The sequence below is a fragment of the Cryptococcus depauperatus genome, chromosome 5 (genome assembly GCF_001720195.1).
Source record: "Cryptococcus depauperatus CBS 7841 chromosome 5, complete sequence".
NCBI lineage: Eukaryota > Fungi > Basidiomycota > Tremellomycetes > Tremellales > Cryptococcaceae > Cryptococcus > Cryptococcus depauperatus.
The window spans coordinates 732,203-748,548 of NC_089472.1; the positions used below are offsets into that span (position 1 = coordinate 732,203).

The 16,346-nt window shown below is 45.6% G+C and overlaps 5 protein-coding genes across 5 annotated transcripts; 3 read left to right on the top strand and 2 right to left on the bottom strand.

Annotated features, from left to right (window-relative positions):
* Nucleotides 1-271: 271 nt before the first annotated feature.
* On the bottom strand, nucleotides 272-1,943 carry L203_104425 (uncharacterized protein; the record flags this gene model as incomplete). The annotated part of the gene is made up of 11 exons (XM_066213810.1): nucleotides 272-340; nucleotides 387-746; nucleotides 797-914; nucleotides 967-1,189; nucleotides 1,243-1,315; nucleotides 1,363-1,445; nucleotides 1,517-1,587; nucleotides 1,635-1,689; nucleotides 1,740-1,785; nucleotides 1,831-1,866; nucleotides 1,917-1,943. 11 exons carry the CDS (start codon nucleotides 1,941-1,943, stop codon nucleotides 272-274), a joined length of 1,161 nt encoding a protein of 386 aa, XP_066069907.1.
* A 157-nt stretch (nucleotides 1,944-2,100) lies between these two features.
* On the top strand, nucleotides 2,101-3,040 carry L203_104426 (uncharacterized protein; the record flags this gene model as incomplete). The annotated part of the gene is made up of 5 exons (XM_066213811.1): nucleotides 2,101-2,165; nucleotides 2,210-2,257; nucleotides 2,304-2,839; nucleotides 2,893-2,905; nucleotides 2,953-3,040. The coding sequence occupies 5 exons, from the start codon at nucleotides 2,101-2,103 to the stop codon at nucleotides 3,038-3,040; spliced, it is 750 nt and encodes a 249-aa protein (XP_066069908.1).
* Nucleotides 3,041-4,233: 1,193 nt separating this feature from the next.
* L203_104427 (uncharacterized protein) lies at nucleotides 4,234-9,655 on the top strand (the record flags this gene model as incomplete). The annotated part of the gene is made up of 7 exons (XM_066213812.1): nucleotides 4,234-6,411; nucleotides 6,461-8,014; nucleotides 8,067-8,192; nucleotides 8,239-8,462; nucleotides 8,508-9,111; nucleotides 9,160-9,434; nucleotides 9,478-9,655. The coding sequence occupies 7 exons, from the start codon at nucleotides 4,234-4,236 to the stop codon at nucleotides 9,653-9,655; spliced, it is 5,139 nt and encodes a 1,712-aa protein (XP_066069909.1).
* A 1,450-nt stretch (nucleotides 9,656-11,105) lies between these two features.
* L203_104428 (uncharacterized protein) lies at nucleotides 11,106-14,055 on the top strand (the record flags this gene model as incomplete). The annotated part of the gene is made up of 4 exons (XM_066213813.1): nucleotides 11,106-11,377; nucleotides 11,520-11,739; nucleotides 11,785-12,038; nucleotides 12,084-14,055. 4 exons carry the CDS (start codon nucleotides 11,106-11,108, stop codon nucleotides 14,053-14,055), a joined length of 2,718 nt encoding a protein of 905 aa, XP_066069910.1.
* A 663-nt stretch (nucleotides 14,056-14,718) lies between these two features.
* L203_104429 (uncharacterized protein) lies at nucleotides 14,719-15,379 on the bottom strand (the record flags this gene model as incomplete). Its single annotated transcript, XM_066213814.1, has 4 exons — nucleotides 14,719-14,935; nucleotides 14,981-15,051; nucleotides 15,095-15,188; nucleotides 15,252-15,379. 4 exons carry the CDS (start codon nucleotides 15,377-15,379, stop codon nucleotides 14,719-14,721), a joined length of 510 nt encoding a protein of 169 aa, XP_066069911.1.
* Nucleotides 15,380-16,346: the final 967 nt, after the last annotated feature.

The window sequence follows — 16,346 nt, forward strand, 5'->3', positions numbered from 1 at the left end:
CGGTTGTGCGATGGATTTGATTATTCAAATCCTTCTGTGGGGCGATAAGGCCACATCGGCATGCATCACATCTTTTGACCAACATATGTCTGTTATTGCGTGCGAGAGATCATGATCTGATGACTGTAAAGCTGTGAGTTCAATGAACACAGTGCATACTTGACAAATATCTACAACTTCTCGCAGGTCATTAGACTCATTAATTCGGATCACGCATCCCAACGATTGTTGGGTCACCTTATCGTTGGTATATGGTGATAATAAGGGATGTTTACAATACAGTGGCTGTGGTACTATCAACTTCGATTGTAGGAACAATGGATGCGATGAATTTAAGAAACTATAACCCATGAACCTCGGAGAAGACAAGATTGAGCTGAACGTACGATGACAAGATAAAAGTCCACAAGCACACCGCTAACTTGTTCTTCCTGTGATTCTTTTTTCTCGACCTTGGTTATACTCCCACCTGTAACCTTTCTAACCATTCCACCAATACCCCACTTTTTCTTCTTTTCCTTTTCCTTTTCTGTCTCTTTCACACCGTATTCCGGATCGGGTTGAGGCGGAGCTTGGGCAGCCTCCATCCTATCAATAAACTTCTTCATGACACTTGCATGCTTGCAAGGGTGTACTGAGGCAAGCTGAGCCCCAGAATGAGGGAAAGTTTCCATTGTCATAGTTTTGAAAGCATGGTCTGAAGGTACGTCTTGAAATACTTGGACAGGGGTAAGAGGGTTTTTGTGCTACGTCCAATTATCAGCATTTTATCAGTGATGCTCAAACAATTCAATACCTCATCATATCCAAATAACCAGAAGCGCGGCGTCTGGTAATGTTTATCATATGAGATAATACAATCGTACGTCCTAATTTGCAAAAGGTTCTTGCCGGCTTGAGAGTTAACATCGGCTCTAGAATGCAGGTCAATATCAATTCTCATATATAGAATTAACACAAGCATACTCGGAAGGATGAACAATTTTGACCACCGCATCATCCTCGTCTTCTAATCCAGCTTCATCCATATCAGCTATATCATCAATATCTGGAATATCTTCCTCCATCTTTTGGCCGGCCAAATTGAGACCAGCCATTTCACCAGTTGGTAATTTGGAATCAGATGGAGACAAAGTGGGGGATTCAAGATCAGGAATCTCATCCATGGTTGTGGGGTTGTGAACTGGATCTGTGGATCTATTAGTACCCTTTCGCAGATACTGGTAGTTCAACAAAGAATACCTCGTCCGATATGTGTGGCTACCCACTCTTCATCTTCTCTCTTTTTCCCATTTGGTCCTGAAGCTTCTTCAGCCTAAAAAGCTGAGTCAGACAGAACTTGACGGTCATGACCAAAAGTACCTCGTCTAGAAAACTCAATAGCTTTTCTGCGTCTTCGTCCGCGTTTGTGTAGTCAACCGCTTCAGCTCTCCTCAAACAAGGTACTGTGAAACTTCTCAGCATATCGATAACAAGAGAAATGGCTGGTCAAAGGCTACGAAGATAATAAACCAACCATTGCGAGTGACTAGATACTGTTTATCAGAAGGAAGGAATTCTCTTGCTCGTGAAGAATCTCCCTTCTCCCTGATGTAGAATTCAGAGAAATATCAACTGGTCACATAGAAACATACCATTGCCAGACAGGAAACTTGAATGTCAAAAAATCGCCGGCAGCAACAAACTCCTCTGCGTCCCATTGAGCTTTCTCTCATTGTACACCTCTTGGTTACACTAACCTGGGGTGATACGCCCATGCTCCTTAAATTTGCTCTCTTTCAACACCTGTCCCCAGTTAGCAATTGTTGACCGATGGGAGTGGCAACATACAGGGGAAAGGTAATCTCTGACTGCCCAATATTGACTCTGTTGAATGGTCAGTTTGTTGTCATTAGTTTATATCAGATAGCACACACCTGAATCGCGAGAAGCGGGTTATTCATTTTGCTGAAATGAAATGATAAAGGTAGATTCAAAACAACTCAAGTCATTCCTTCGCTCTTTGAATTGGTCGTCAAGCATCAACAGCCGATTTGATCCCGTCACCTTCAACTAGTTCCATCTTAATTTTGCAAAGTTCTTAAAATTAGCATCTACGTTATGCTCGTTGAAGAGCTTCCTCCCTCCAAGCTCGGAACAAAAGAATACTGGGACAGTATCTATGAGTAGGTTCTATAAATATTTTCTCCGCTAATCTAACTTGGTATAGCCGTGAAGTACGAGTCTTTGATGATATAGGGGACGAGGGCGAGATCTGGTATCTCAATCTTAAACTGCCGTCTTTGATGTCTAATTGTACTCAGGTTCGGGGAGGACAGTGTCCACAAGATGCGCCAGTGGGCTCATGAAAATCTTCCTCAATCGTCCTCTGAAGATCCTCTGAGAATCATAGAATGTGGATCAGGCAACGGAACGCTTTTGTTGTCCTTTTTGATCTCCCCGGAACCTCCAGCCCAGCAGTATCGTCTGACGGGCATAGACTACTCAGAGGGAGCAAAGGTCTTGGCTGAAGGAGTTGAAAAACAAAAGCGTGAAACGCTAGACGATGAACTGGAAGACGAACAAGTGGCCAACCATTGCACGGTGGAATGGCGTGTAGGAGATCTTCTTCGACAAAACTTTGACGGGGAAACCTGGAATCTGGTACTTGACAAGGGGACATATGATGCGCTCTGTCTATCAGATAAACCCGTGCAAGAAGACAAGACCCAGAGATTACCGAGCGAGGTGTATCCGGAGAGAATTACTAAACTCATAAGTCCGGGAGGCTTCTTTTTGATTACCAGTTGTAATTTTACAGAAGAAGAAATTAAAGAGAGGTTTAATCAACCACAGTTTGGTGAATTGACTTTGCTTCATTGCCAATGTTGGTGCTGATGTTGTCTATTTTAGGATTGTCTTTTCAGTATGTCATTTGTTTATCGACCAAAACTGATGACTTATTAGTTCAAGTATTCCACATCCAACATACTCATTTGGCGGCAAGACGGGTAGTATTGTCTGTACTGTGGCGTTTGAAAAAGCCTTGCAGGCATCATGAAGGTCATTGTCATCACTGAAAAATCAGTCGTTATCATCCATCCTCCCATGTTAGCATTGTACTTGTGTTCGTCTCTGCTTACTACAATAGATTGAAACTCTAAACACCTGTAAAATGAAACGGAAAAGATTTGTTGAATACAAAACTTTATATGAAGGCTTTTGGCTCAAATTCGTGGACGTTTGAAACAAATCAGTATTACGATCTAATCAACAATTCAGACTTAAGTCTCAACCAAAAGACCACAAAGCCGTATTTAGTATGTACAACTTGTTGGTTATATTTCATGTTATGAGACTAGAGCCATAGCAGTCAGTACGCAGCAGATTTTGCCTTTTGTCTACACCTAGCCGTACTGAGCCTCTCAGTCATCAAGTGCTTCTCTTACAAAACACGAATGTCAAGTATGACCCATGACTACACAATTTGACTAGGCTTTCCTACTTACTGTGATTCCACTGTTAAACACAATTGCATGGAGCTCTTCTTTATATACATTTTTCTCCCAGCCAGCTCGCAATCCAAAGATTGGGATTTAGGCAATACAGAGAGAAAGCATGTAGAAAACTCATCCCTCGCTGCTTGATTTTCATTTAGTGGTATCTTTGCAACTGTGTTTCTCTTAATGATCCTTGATGGCTTGTTAGATGTTTTCGCAGCTCCCATACCAAGCAGGTCCAGAGTACCAGTTGCCTCTCTTTGGCCTTACGCGCCTTTGTGTTTCTGTCTGTATAAAATGCCTCACATATATCCAATTTGAAAAGATCAGATCGTGGCTCACTAGACCTCACCTTCCTTGCGACAGTCAGCTCACAGCTTGCAAGGATTCTGTACTCCTGCCAGCAGCGTCAAAAGAGCTCGAAAAACCTTACATGTGGCTATGTGTATTGTTCCCAGCTATTACGTTGTACATATTCACTTTTTCAGAACCAATTCCATTCTAATTACACCTAACAATAGCAGTGAGGAGTGCCACAATCAACTAATCCCGATATTTGATACCGTCATGGACGCGATTGATTTGGCGTAAACAATAGCAATTCACTTCCTACTGACTATTTTTTTTTTGGTGCCATGCCCAGCCATTCACTATATTCAACATCCACGTAACTATATTATCTCGCAGTCACTTACAGTGCGTCTGGCTACTCTCTATACCTTTGACGCTGATGAGGATCCATAGCTAGCTCACAATGTCTACCTCAGTGCCCACATCGCCTCCTCCACATGGCACTCGATTACGTGCTAATCACTCATCTCTTGCTTCAACTCGCGACTCTATCATTTCATCCTCAGCAAAGGGCTGGTCGCCATTACAAATCAATAAACGCGAGTCTGGCTCACTCAGATCGTCTTTTGCCACAGACCCAGGTATGCAGGCTAGACCCAGGAGAACAAGCAACTCTTTCAAGGTTGTCGCAGGCGGAAGCCTAGTATCCAAGAGCCCTTTCAAGAGTTCACAGCCTCAATGTGCTTCGGGAGACAGGGAAGTCATTCACGAACGGCGAGGGACAAGGCAACTGGGAGAAGCTGCGGTATCTGCTAGAGGCGTAGGATCTACTCCAAAAGCTACAATTGGCCTTGGCATCCCTGCTTCCACCGAACCGCTTGGTAGAATCAGTAGTCGCTCTCTCAGTGGCAATACAGGTGCTGCGATAAATGGCCAGCGAAAGGTTTCTAGTGATCGCCGAATTCAATTCCAAAGCATTTCAGGTGAAAGACGTTCTAGCGGGGAGAGAAGGGTTTTGGCTAGCAAGGAGAATGAGTCTCCAGCAGTTTCTTTCAAGAAGTCACCCAGACCGTCCATCGGCTTGAAAGGACTGGCTGAGGGTAGTTATGTGTCCAAATCACCTTTCAAGAAGCCTTCTGAGGACTTTACCTCAATGATGCAATGTGATGAGACCCCTTCGCCTGTAAGGCGAAGGATTCCCGTAGAAAAGGACGACATTTTTTCTTCACCTTCTCCTAGTCAGACTTCTGGTGGTAAAAGGCGTACTTCTGGAACAGTTGTTGGCATCACCTCGCAATCCCCTACTCCTTCTCCACACGCATTTCCTACATCTGTCTCGCAAACATTTCTCGTAGCTGCGAATGCTACAACTCCCCTTCGTCCCCAACTGCCGTCGTCTATTACGAGCGATTCGCTGGAACCCACTCCTACGCCCACTCCTCACAAATCTGCAATGACACCTTCACGCCGTTTACGCGGACCAAGGGTTGCGGGTGATATTATGGACAGTCCATCGAAAAAGACTGTCACTTTCCAAAGCGTGCCAGACGTCAAAGAGTATGAAATTATGAGTGCTGAACCCTCTGTCGATGGCTCCTACTCTTATTCGAATGACGGAGATTTTGAAGGAGAAGAAGGCGAATGGGAAGATGAAGCACGGACAGGTTCCCTTAATTCTTTGGACGAGATCTTGGCCGAAACTCCAAGTGAAAGTACCCACGAGCCCCATCTAGCTCCTGGTGTTGAGTCAACTACCGCAGACTTTATGGATACGCTTGTCGAAGAAGGCCTATTCTCACCCCCAGAAATGGACACGCCTGCCTTTCAAGACTCCGCGGTATTTGAATTACCGATGGAGACAAGTCTTACTGAAGGCATGCAAGAGAGTGATGAGAGATCATACTTGGCTACACCAGATCAGAAAATAAATACGAATGACGGTCGAGTCGTAGAGGATATCCTGTTTGGCCAAGCAGATGAGGCTGGTGTTCTGTATGGAAGGACTCACCATGCTCAGAGGGCAGCTGAAGCACATGTACACAAGAAGTCAGATTCGTTGCAAGCCAAACAGCCCAATATTCCTCGTAATGAGGAGCATAATACGCTCTATAGTGCCAATTCTTTACAGCCCTTCCTACCTTCACTCACGCCGACATCTCCAAGTTTCCCACATGCATACAATGACCCCTTCGCTGTCCCTGCTATCCCCCTCACAAACAATGCTCATCCTCACGCTCAACCAACGGAACATTTACCTGACTCATTCATCACTATCCAAACTGCTGTCAAGGCTCTTTCTGCTGACCCAGAGCTTATCGGCGAGAGGAAAGAGGATGGGCCTCCATCAGGAAGGACAAGCCGCAAAGAAAAAGTCCTTGCTGCTAGAACTTTGGCAATGGGCAATCTGGGTTTGGGTGTCCCTGGGAGACCTAATAGATCGGCTGTTTCTCTTTCTACCTCTTATGAAACATCTTCGTCTCAAGGAGAACAAGAGTCTGAAACTGAGCCAGAAAAAGATAAGGAGCCTTTGAGGAAACTGCCAAAGCTGTCATCAACATCATCTGCGGAAGATGATTTAACTTCATCGACTGATAATAGCACAGCCGTTGAGGATATGGAGCAAGTTAAAGATACCCAACAGGTATGTCAGCCCTTGTTCAGACATTCACACAAGACTGATGAGACGCTAGAATGCACTTGGTGTCACTTTTTTGTCTCAAATAGGATCTTCACCATTTGCTGTTTCTGCCCCTATGTTTGAAGAACCTCCTGAGTCTCGCTCGTCTTCAAGTTCTTCTACTACCTCTCAAGCTCAGGAGACCGAGCAAGAGTCTGATCGTCCTCTTACGCCTCCGCCTATCCTATCTGGTAATCATGAGAAACAAGATAGCCCCCATAGGCTGCCAGATTTCAACTTTGAATTAGAAAACATCGAGTTTGAGGATTTAGAAAATGGTGAGAAGACAAAGGGGATTTTGAAGAACAATTCAATCACGCCTCTCCGAGTTACTAGTATTGAAAAAGAGAATGACAAACCCATATCCCAAGTTCTGGGGGTGATTCAGCAGGAGGCCAAACAAGAGAAAGAGGTTCGAAAATTTGTCTCAGAGCCTCTGAACGCGACCAAGCAGCCTACTCCACCTCTTTCGTCCTCCTTCGTTAAGGTTAACTCTGAGATCTCTCCAGCAGACTTTACTGTTTCGCCACACTCTCAGAAAAACGCACAAGATTCTTCAACCAACCGTATCCGTCAGCGTATCTCTCGTGAAATGATCAGAGAAACCATCCAACAACGTATTGCCGATGGTTCATTGTCGAGAAGGCCAAGAAGTATGGATCTTGACGGCTTGTCTGCAAGCTTTTCCACAGTCTCGTTGAGAGAACAATTCGAAAAGAAACGGCAAGAGGGAAAAGCTTCTAGCTTAGATAAGGTTCTACCACCTCCTCCCGCAGAACCACCTGTTCTTGGTTCTGCTCCTGCAACTCCTATCAAATCAAGATCAAAGTCAAATATGAATACTCCTCGATCATGCGAGCGTCCAAGTATGAGACCGCGTTCCCAAACCCAATCTGCTCATGAAGTCTTCAAACAGTCTGAGAAAGAAGGCGGGGAAGTAAAGTCTGCTTTGGACAAAATCGCTTGCTTAGTCCGGCGTGAAGCCAAAGACAAAGATGCTAAAGACACAAGAGAGGAATGTGTCAGAATACAAAGAGATGATAGCGGGACAATTGCGGATGTCATGCCCCCTGCCCCCAACGTGGATAAGGAAAAGCCCACAGGAATTCTTCGAAACCCGAAAGGCCTATTCGATTCTGACAAAGAGAGCAGTATGGGTAAATCAAATAATGTCCGACCTGCCTCTGCTATGTCATCAACCTCTTCCGTATCTGGCTCCAGCAATGACGGTCCTTTGGTGAGAGAACAAGCCATTATTGCAAGACGTAGACAAGAAAAGCAGAGACAGGCTTCAGCCATATCGGCTATGTCTAATGGTTCGAGAAGGTCGAGAAGATCTTTATCAACTGGTGACGTTGGAGAGGAGGCAAACAAAGCCAAGGCATTCAGACAAAAGATGTTGGGTCCCCAACCTTCTAAGCTAACTGGGCCATTCGATCAAGCTGACTCAGCTTCCTGTGCGGCAAAGAATGGCCTGAGAGGAGGAAGACTGACGCTTGGTATTGATGACGATGAGAGAAGTATTTTGGACTCATTCAGACAAGAGGTTGCAAACGTTGGTTCTGAGGTAAGTCTCTTTTTGTTACACAAATTCAAGTAGATTGATAGCTTTCATATAGCGCGGTTACAAGATCAGGGAAAGGCCCGTTGTTAGAGCATCATACGCAGATAAGATGTCACAGAGTAATGCTGGGGATTTGGAGACTGGGAAAGCTTGGAAAGCGCTAAGGAGGCCTTCTGACATTGTAAGTTCTTGTGTGATTTGATATAAAAAATCCTGATCACGTATAGCACGAGCATGCTGCAGCTATCAAAGAAATGCGTACTCGAGAGATCGATCCAAGTAAAGCCGCAGGAACAATTTTTGTTAAAGTTTTGGGGATTGAGGGCCTTCAGGTTCCTATACCAGAACAACAAACATTTTTTTGTATCACCTTGGACAATGGGATTGACTATATTAAAACACCATACTCTGTGCTCGGAGAAGGAGTAAAGGTCGGACAAGAGTTTAGTCTGTAAGTCAATACAACACATATCAAAACATAACTAATTGGAGATAGTGTGGAACATCCAAACTTCGAGTTTTCTCTTTCCATCGATGTTCGTCGGGATCCACATATTCTCAAGCTTGTCCATGAAAGAAATACCCCTGTGCCGACTTTCCGTCCAACTGCGCCCGTCCTGCCTGCGAAATCCCATCATTCCCATTTCCGAAGCTTGTTCGGTTCTCCTCGCAAACCCAAAGGTCCTCTATCAAGGGATCGAGAGAAGGAAAGGTCATCAACGCCGCTTCCACCAGTTGCTCCAAAGAGAGATACCATTGCTAATTACTTCCCAGATGCCAACAGCTCAACACTAGCCAAAACACATATTCAGTTTAAGACTATAGCTAAGAATTGTGACGCTCGTGTACTTGAAATCCGTTATCCGATGTTTGCCATGTTCAAAGGCGATCTTAATGCTCCCAGTAAGGAGGGCGAAGGCCAAAGAAAAGCTTTAGCCAAGATTACCTTGCAAGTCTTTAGATTGCCACCTATTCCTGGCTTAACGGGCGAAGAGTTACCTCAATGTATTGACGAATGTTTACGAGGCTTAAGACATCACATGTGGCATGAACACGAATATCATGACGGAGTCTTGACGCAGGATGGAGGTGATTGTACGGTGAGTGACTGAACATATTTGGTGACGTGTTACTCAAGGCGAACACAGCATCCCAAACGGCGGATTTTCAAGGTGGTGGGAGGCAATCTTATAGCTATCAACGAGGTCACTAAGAAGCAAGTGGCAAAGATTGACCTTCGCCAGGCTGTCTCTGTAATCGATCTTAACCTTGAGCAAGGCTCAGGATCACCAAAGTCCAGGATGACATTACGACCTAGAGAGGATGAAGGTTTTGGGGTGAGACCAAAGAGCTTCTTGTTAGAATTCAGAGATGGGGAGGGCATAACGTTCATGGCTGATACAAATGCTGTAAAAGAAGCATGGTAAGTCTTACCATGACATTCATTGTCACTGACACGAACGCAGGATGGAGACCCTTCAGGGGCTAATCGGCAAGATTCCCTCAAATCCACTTTGGGCAGAGCTTCTCACCCTGCGTATGCGCGAAAAGGCTACTAAGAGGACTGTATCTAGCGGAAGTCAAGGGAAAGAGAGAAGAATGTCGAGAAATAAGTTGAATGGGAGCGGGACAAGAACGAGATGATAAACGAGTAACATGTCCTCCATGACAGTATCGTATGTCTTAGATGGGCAGTTTTTGGTAGAAGCAAAGGTAGTAGACCACCATATTTCCTAGTTCTTGCGTTTTGTATTAATTTTGATCACTTGTCAGCGTGCTCATCTAGTTCGTTGTGACATTTCGTTTTTCTCAGTGCTTGTCTTTTTACTGCGTAAAGACCAACAGTTCGTCATGCATCTGACTTTGCGCTCAGTATATAACATACCATCACCAGAACGGGACTGAAAGCCAAGAGTGGATCAGTTATGCTCCTAAATTGGACATTTTGGCTTCGATAGTGGTCACTTTCAATCACGTGACCGCACTTCTTGTCAACATTTGAGCCATAGTATCCGTTAGCAATGTTATTTCTGGCCTTCTCAAGTCTCTTGCAAAGATGTGTTGTCCGAGGGAGATGCCTCAGGCTCCTGGATATGATATAAAAGAGCCGTGGCGCTGAACGTCGGCAAGATTGTCAAGTTATCCGAATAGCAAGCCTCTAGACTTGAAGTACCATATCAGCTCTTCCACCGTCTCGACGTATTCTAGCAGCTTGCGCTTCCAACGGAGACGCCTACATTCTTGATGATGCATTTACGTACCCCGACTCTAAACCTACTAGCAAATCAGCCGTAGAGTACCTTCATCTTGAGCTCGTTGTCAAGTCAGACAAAGCCATCGAATGGGCTAATATCAAAGCAGGCAGTATACTGAGAGATAGATCAACCTCTCTCAGATGAATTAATTCCTAGCACTTGCGTTGATACTTTAAGTTGACAAACTTTGACCATAAGTCTTTTTCCCAATTTCAAAGTCGACTTGCAAGTTATCCAAGCCGTTTGTAAGTGGTTTCAAGCCCAAGATTGGTTCCTCACGCTCGAAAAGATTATCTCGCCCCCACACATGGTAAACTCGAGATGTTCCTCCATGATGGCTCTTCCAAGACTGTCAAGGTAGCTTGGACGGGCCTTCATTTGATGCCTACCACGCCAAATGTTGACCTTTGAGCGCATCAGATAGCATTTAGATCTAGCCATTGTCATCAGCATGATGTAAATGTAATCCAAAGAGCACCTTAACTTGCCATAATCACCTAGAGTAACCTCAACGCTGCGTGCTCATCACATACACGCCTTTCATGCCCAAAACTTGGCTCCACCATATTCTCCAAGCATGCAATCACCACTTGCTAGGTGCATAGGACAAGGGACATACTTGTGGTGAGCACACAGGTAGACTGAATAAAAGTTGTGGTAGCCTCGTTGCAGACAAAGAATGAAAAGAGGATTAAAAAGAGCACAAAGTGGCATGTTTCAATATTTCCTCAACGCCACCAACCACGTTGGGTCTTTTCGCCATCTCGACTCGCGTTTTCCAACAACAGTTCTTTTTCTCTTTCTTTTTTTCTTTTTCATTCTTCTTTTACAACATTGTAATGGCCCGTATACGTCAAGAACCCTCGTTGGAATCGCCAGCAGCGAGAGATATGGCTCGCTCGCTCTACGACTCGTCCCCGCTTGCCTCTGCAGAGTCTTCGCCAATGGCACAGGCAGCCGTCCCAGCACCAGCCGAAGACGATGACCAAGACAATATCTTTCGTGAAATGAGCTTTGATGAAATACTCGAGGATCTCAATGCCAGGTTTCTGATCAACCTACCAAAGGAAGAGATGTCCCTGCTGAGGGTGTATTGGCAGGCAGAGCAGGCGTAAGTCTTGACGGTCGGATAAAGCTGACTCTGGCAGCCATTGGTTTTACGAAGACTATCTACGTCCGCTCAACCCAGTCTTACCTTCGCTCTCGCAACGTCACTTTACGAGACTCATCATAGAGTCGTCACCTCTGTACAGACAGCTCATCTCGTCTTCCGACGGAGGTGTTGACCACAACACAGTCTGGGACGAGTATCGTTCTTACAAGCGGATGGTGCCGTGCTGTGGAGGCATACTGTTGAACAAGGAAGCCGACAAGGTGTTATTGGTACGAGGCTGGAAGAGCAATGCTGGTTGGAGTTTTCCTAGAGGCAAGATTAATGCTCAAGAATCCGAGGAAGCTTGTGCCATTCGAGAAGTAGGTGTACTTTCGCCATGTATAGACGCAGCTGACAAGTAGCAGGTTGAAGAAGAGACAGGTTTTGATTTGACTGGCCTTATTAACGCTGAGGATCGCATCAAGACTCATATTAATGCCCAAGAAGTCACCATGTTTATCGTCGCCAATATCGATGAAGCTACAGAGTTTGAGACTCAGACTCGACATGAGATTGGAGCGATAGAATGGGTACCGCTTACAGATCTGCCGACTTGGTCGAATAATAGGAAGAAAAAGAGCAAAACAAAGAGATTCTATAATGTGACACCGTTTGTCAAGTGAGCGTTGTCCTATTCTAGACGCGTAAAAGCTGACAGGCTCAGTCCTCTTAAGCTGTGGATGAAGGAACATGACAGGAGTCCCTATCCAAAACCTCGTCTGGCAAAGACTGCCCCGTCTCAAGTCCAATCACAAGGACAAGGCTTTCATCGTTCTCTTCAGCCTTTTGATTTTACCTCTTTCTCCCCTTCCAACTCTCCTGTTGTCCATACTCCTTCATCGTCCCATCTTCCCTCTCGAGGCACTTCCGCTCTGGATCAACTGTTTACAAAGTTCATTCACAAACAGGAGGAGGAGCTTACAACTTTGTCGGCGGATGCTATGGGCTCGGATAATAATGCTGGGTTGACAAGGCTTTTTGGCAATTTGAATGTGTTGAAAGAGGAAGAAGATGCGTTGGCAAAGAAAGAGCAAGAGCGGGAGGAAGATGATGCTCTTGCAAGGTTGTTGGGCGGTATCAAGACTCCCGGGCCAGAAAAAATAAAACTTCAAATGTCTGGAAAAAAAAGCCATCTCCTCGCCATGTTAAACCAAAAACCCGTTTCTGAACCGATAGCATCTACATCTCAAACAACAGATAAGTCTCATCAAGCAAGACTATTGTCAATGATCTCGCCACAGCCTGTTCCCTCTTCCCCACTTCACTCGACCACTTCTATGACGGAGAATGAAACATCCCATTCTTATGATCCCAAAAGCAGAGCTGGCAGTAGCCATTATTCTTCAAAATCGGAAACAAACAAACATGGGAGTAAATCTATGGCGGATGATGCTGCAAGGCAGGCAAGAGCAAAGGCACTATTGGAATCGACGGTTGCTGGGCTCGAAAATATAGGTCTTGGAAGCTCTCCAGCTGCCGAAAACACAAGGCAGGAGTCGAGCCAAGAGTCTAGCTCAGCTATTGGACAGGGGTACGGTCAAAGTCAAACTCGACAAACGCAAGGGCAAGGTCAAAATTGGCAGAGAACACCACCGTCTGGGCAACTGCCTAAACAGCAGCAACAATTACAGGCTCCTGTAGCTGTGTCCCAAGGGGCGCAGCCCCCTCAATCACAGTCTCAGTCATTGTATGATCAACAACAAAACAACACATATCGCTCAGCATCGTATGGCCAAGCACGACCACCTAATTTGCAGGCTATAGGATCTTCTTCAGGTGCTCTAATGGGACACAATGTAAATGGTCCTGCTGTATACGGAAGCTCTCCAAGAACCAATCAGCCTCCTCCGCCATATGATACCGTCTATCGTGAAGGTCATGTTGCTCCTCAAGGCACCCTTCCTCAAACTCAATATCCTCTTTTAAAACAATCTTTCCCACCTCAACAGATTGGCAATGCCCATCCTCCACCCTCCAACATGAACATGGGTAATATGGGCACCCTTCCGGGTTTGCCTATCAGGCCACCGATTGTGTCAGCTCCTAACATGGGAAGCTACAGGCCTGCTCCCCAGCCCCTACCTCAAACAGGATATGCTCATATGCCTCAATTATCTCATGGGCCATTTGGAGGCCTTGGTAGTGATGGCGGCTCATATTATCCTCAAGGACATGGATTCCCTGGTACGACATCCGGACCTGTGTCTGGTCTGGGATCAAGCCAAGTGCCAGCACCAAACATGAGTATGCATCAACCTTTATCCGGAACGGCTGTCGGTCAAGGAAACTTTCATCCAGCCCAAGGTTACCAACGTCCGCCACCATCAACCTCTGGCCAATTTGGCTATCAGTCCCAGTCTCAATCTCATCCGCATCATTTACCCCACCCTCCTCATCCAACACATATGTCTCATCAACCTCCACAGCAGATAGCACCGCTTTCTCAAGGCCAAAATCTACCTCACAATTCGGCACATTACCCACCACAACCACAGATGCAACACAATCAACAGCAGAGGACATCGCCTATAAAGCCTCAATTGGGAGGTATGCAAAATGTTCATCATCCTATGCCTAGACAAGCAGGACAAGCGGGTCTTTTGGCTATGCTCAACGGAGACAGACAATGTAGATAGTCTAACAGTCAAAGTGAAAGGGGCCGAAGATGTAGAAAGTGTATAGAGATTGACGGAGTTTACACAAGTATTATGCGGCCGATTGCAGCGTCATGAAACTGATAGGTATCGTTGGCAGGTATGAACAAGACACAAAGGAAAGAGAATGAAACGTTATGTGAGTATACATCTGTACAAATGTACAAGTTTTCACCAAATTGCTGCTCTTTTTTCGTATTTCTTGCCCATGCATCTTCTTGACGGGTGTTTTGTTCAGAGCGTTTTCTCAACTCAGAGTGAAGCATTTGCAAGGTGGTCTATACACTGAACACTGGAATATTTAACTGTGTTCTCTACATCATGTATCTCTGGGACTATCCGTGCCATGGTTAATACTGGTTGATGGTTGACATGCCAGAGTGCAGGTTGCAATGTTTGTAGAAAGCGATGTAATCACAACCACCCCAAGACGTTGCCGAAATCAATCTAAACTTCATGATTCACAGTTGGAGAGCTCTGGTACAATGGCCAAATGTGTCTCTACTACGACTTGAGAACTTGCACTCTGCCTCCACGATCCAAATCCGTCAAACCACATTATAACTTGCATGCGCCAACGATGCGCGCAACTATCTACCTGCGTTTGCAACTAACCATCCGATTCGAGTATCACCACCAGCGTCACTACGCTAGTTCCGCGCTGAGTCGATCTCCCCTGCGGATGGCTCCACCAGCAATCAAGAGGATAAAGACCAACGCTATAGTCATCAAAATCCACTCGATCCAGGCAAACGCCTCAGCAGCAAGATGATGAGAGCAGTAGCTAAGCGTCGAACCGCTGCAACGCTGACCACCGAGAGCCGCAGTGTAAGAAGCCGCCGCCGCCAACCAAAACAACCACCTACATACCCGTCAGCCGACATTTCCTCTCTCACCAAGAACCTACGTAATAGTCAAGAATGCGACATGACTCGCAATTGAAGCAATCAGACTGCTAAACGCAACCACAAACGCTGCCTACAGCCCACATCAGCACCCGCACTCACCGCCACCAACCCACCAAATATCCCGCCGTGAAAAAGACTGTCCACCATGACGTAAAGACGAGAAACTTGAGCCGGTCTCGATAAGAATGTGAGGGATACGTGTCATGCCTTGTCTTCATCAGCCAAACTCAGCTTTCCAACACATACGCATTGTATTTAGCCACTATCCACCCAGTTAGCTCTGGACTCAACCCATCCACCCACCTAGAAACGCCGTGATACAGCCTTCGATTAGAGCAAACAGCAGCAACAATGAGAACAAAATGGGATGGCCACGCCGGATGTGCACCGACTGTCATTGTCAGCTAATGCTGTATCTACTTACTCACTGTATCAATCATGACTGTCTAGAGATGGTTGAGCGTTGAGACAAATAATATTGAGATGAGAAATGTTGAAATGAGAATGTTGAGATGAGAAAGAACAATTGTTGCCACCAATGGTGCCACCTTTTGTTTTTTTTGGCGGAAAGCAAATCTTGTCATATAATCACGACGTCATTCATGTGTTACGTAATGGGAGGTAATGTTGAATGATTGAATCATATATGCGATAGTTGGAATTGAATTGTGAAATTATATCTTATCTTTTGTCTTTTGCTGAGTCTTGCAGGTGGTATCAGATACAGCAAGGAGATTGTATGAGCAACAGCTGGTAATGTATGGGAGTATGTAGACGCATAGCATCGGCGCCAAGTTGGGTGTATGGGATGGGCTTGGCTGATTGACAAGTAGACGGCAGTCATGCTGGGTTTGCAGTTTCAGCCAGTGCTAATGTTGGCAAGGGGTGATTATGTGTTGTGTTGTGCTACTGAGCTCGAGGTTGCTGCTGGCCTCGTCTCGTTCTTGGTCAATGAGTCGGAGGTTAGGAAGAGGGCATGGGCTGACGATGTAGTTGGAACGGTGGAAACGACATCAGAAATCGTCACGACTTGATGCGGACGCTGGATGTGACGCCGGGAGGTGTGGGTGGGCCGTGACAAGCTGGCAATAGACGACTCTGGTTGAAGAGTAAAGAGGCTCGCTGAGGAGAGGCGATTGACTATCGCAATTGGGGAAATTCCCTCGGGAGACTAACAGAGTATTGGGATATGCTCAAGGCTTGAAAGATCGGAAACAACAGCAGCAAAAGACGCCGAACGAGACACAAAAGAAAAGGAGTGGAAAGATTCGTAAGTTTTGGGTTTGATATGAGGTTTATGCAGTTTCATACTATCTCGCATCTAAATTAAGCAGAGTTCCGTGGACAACTGGTTTCATCCGTCGT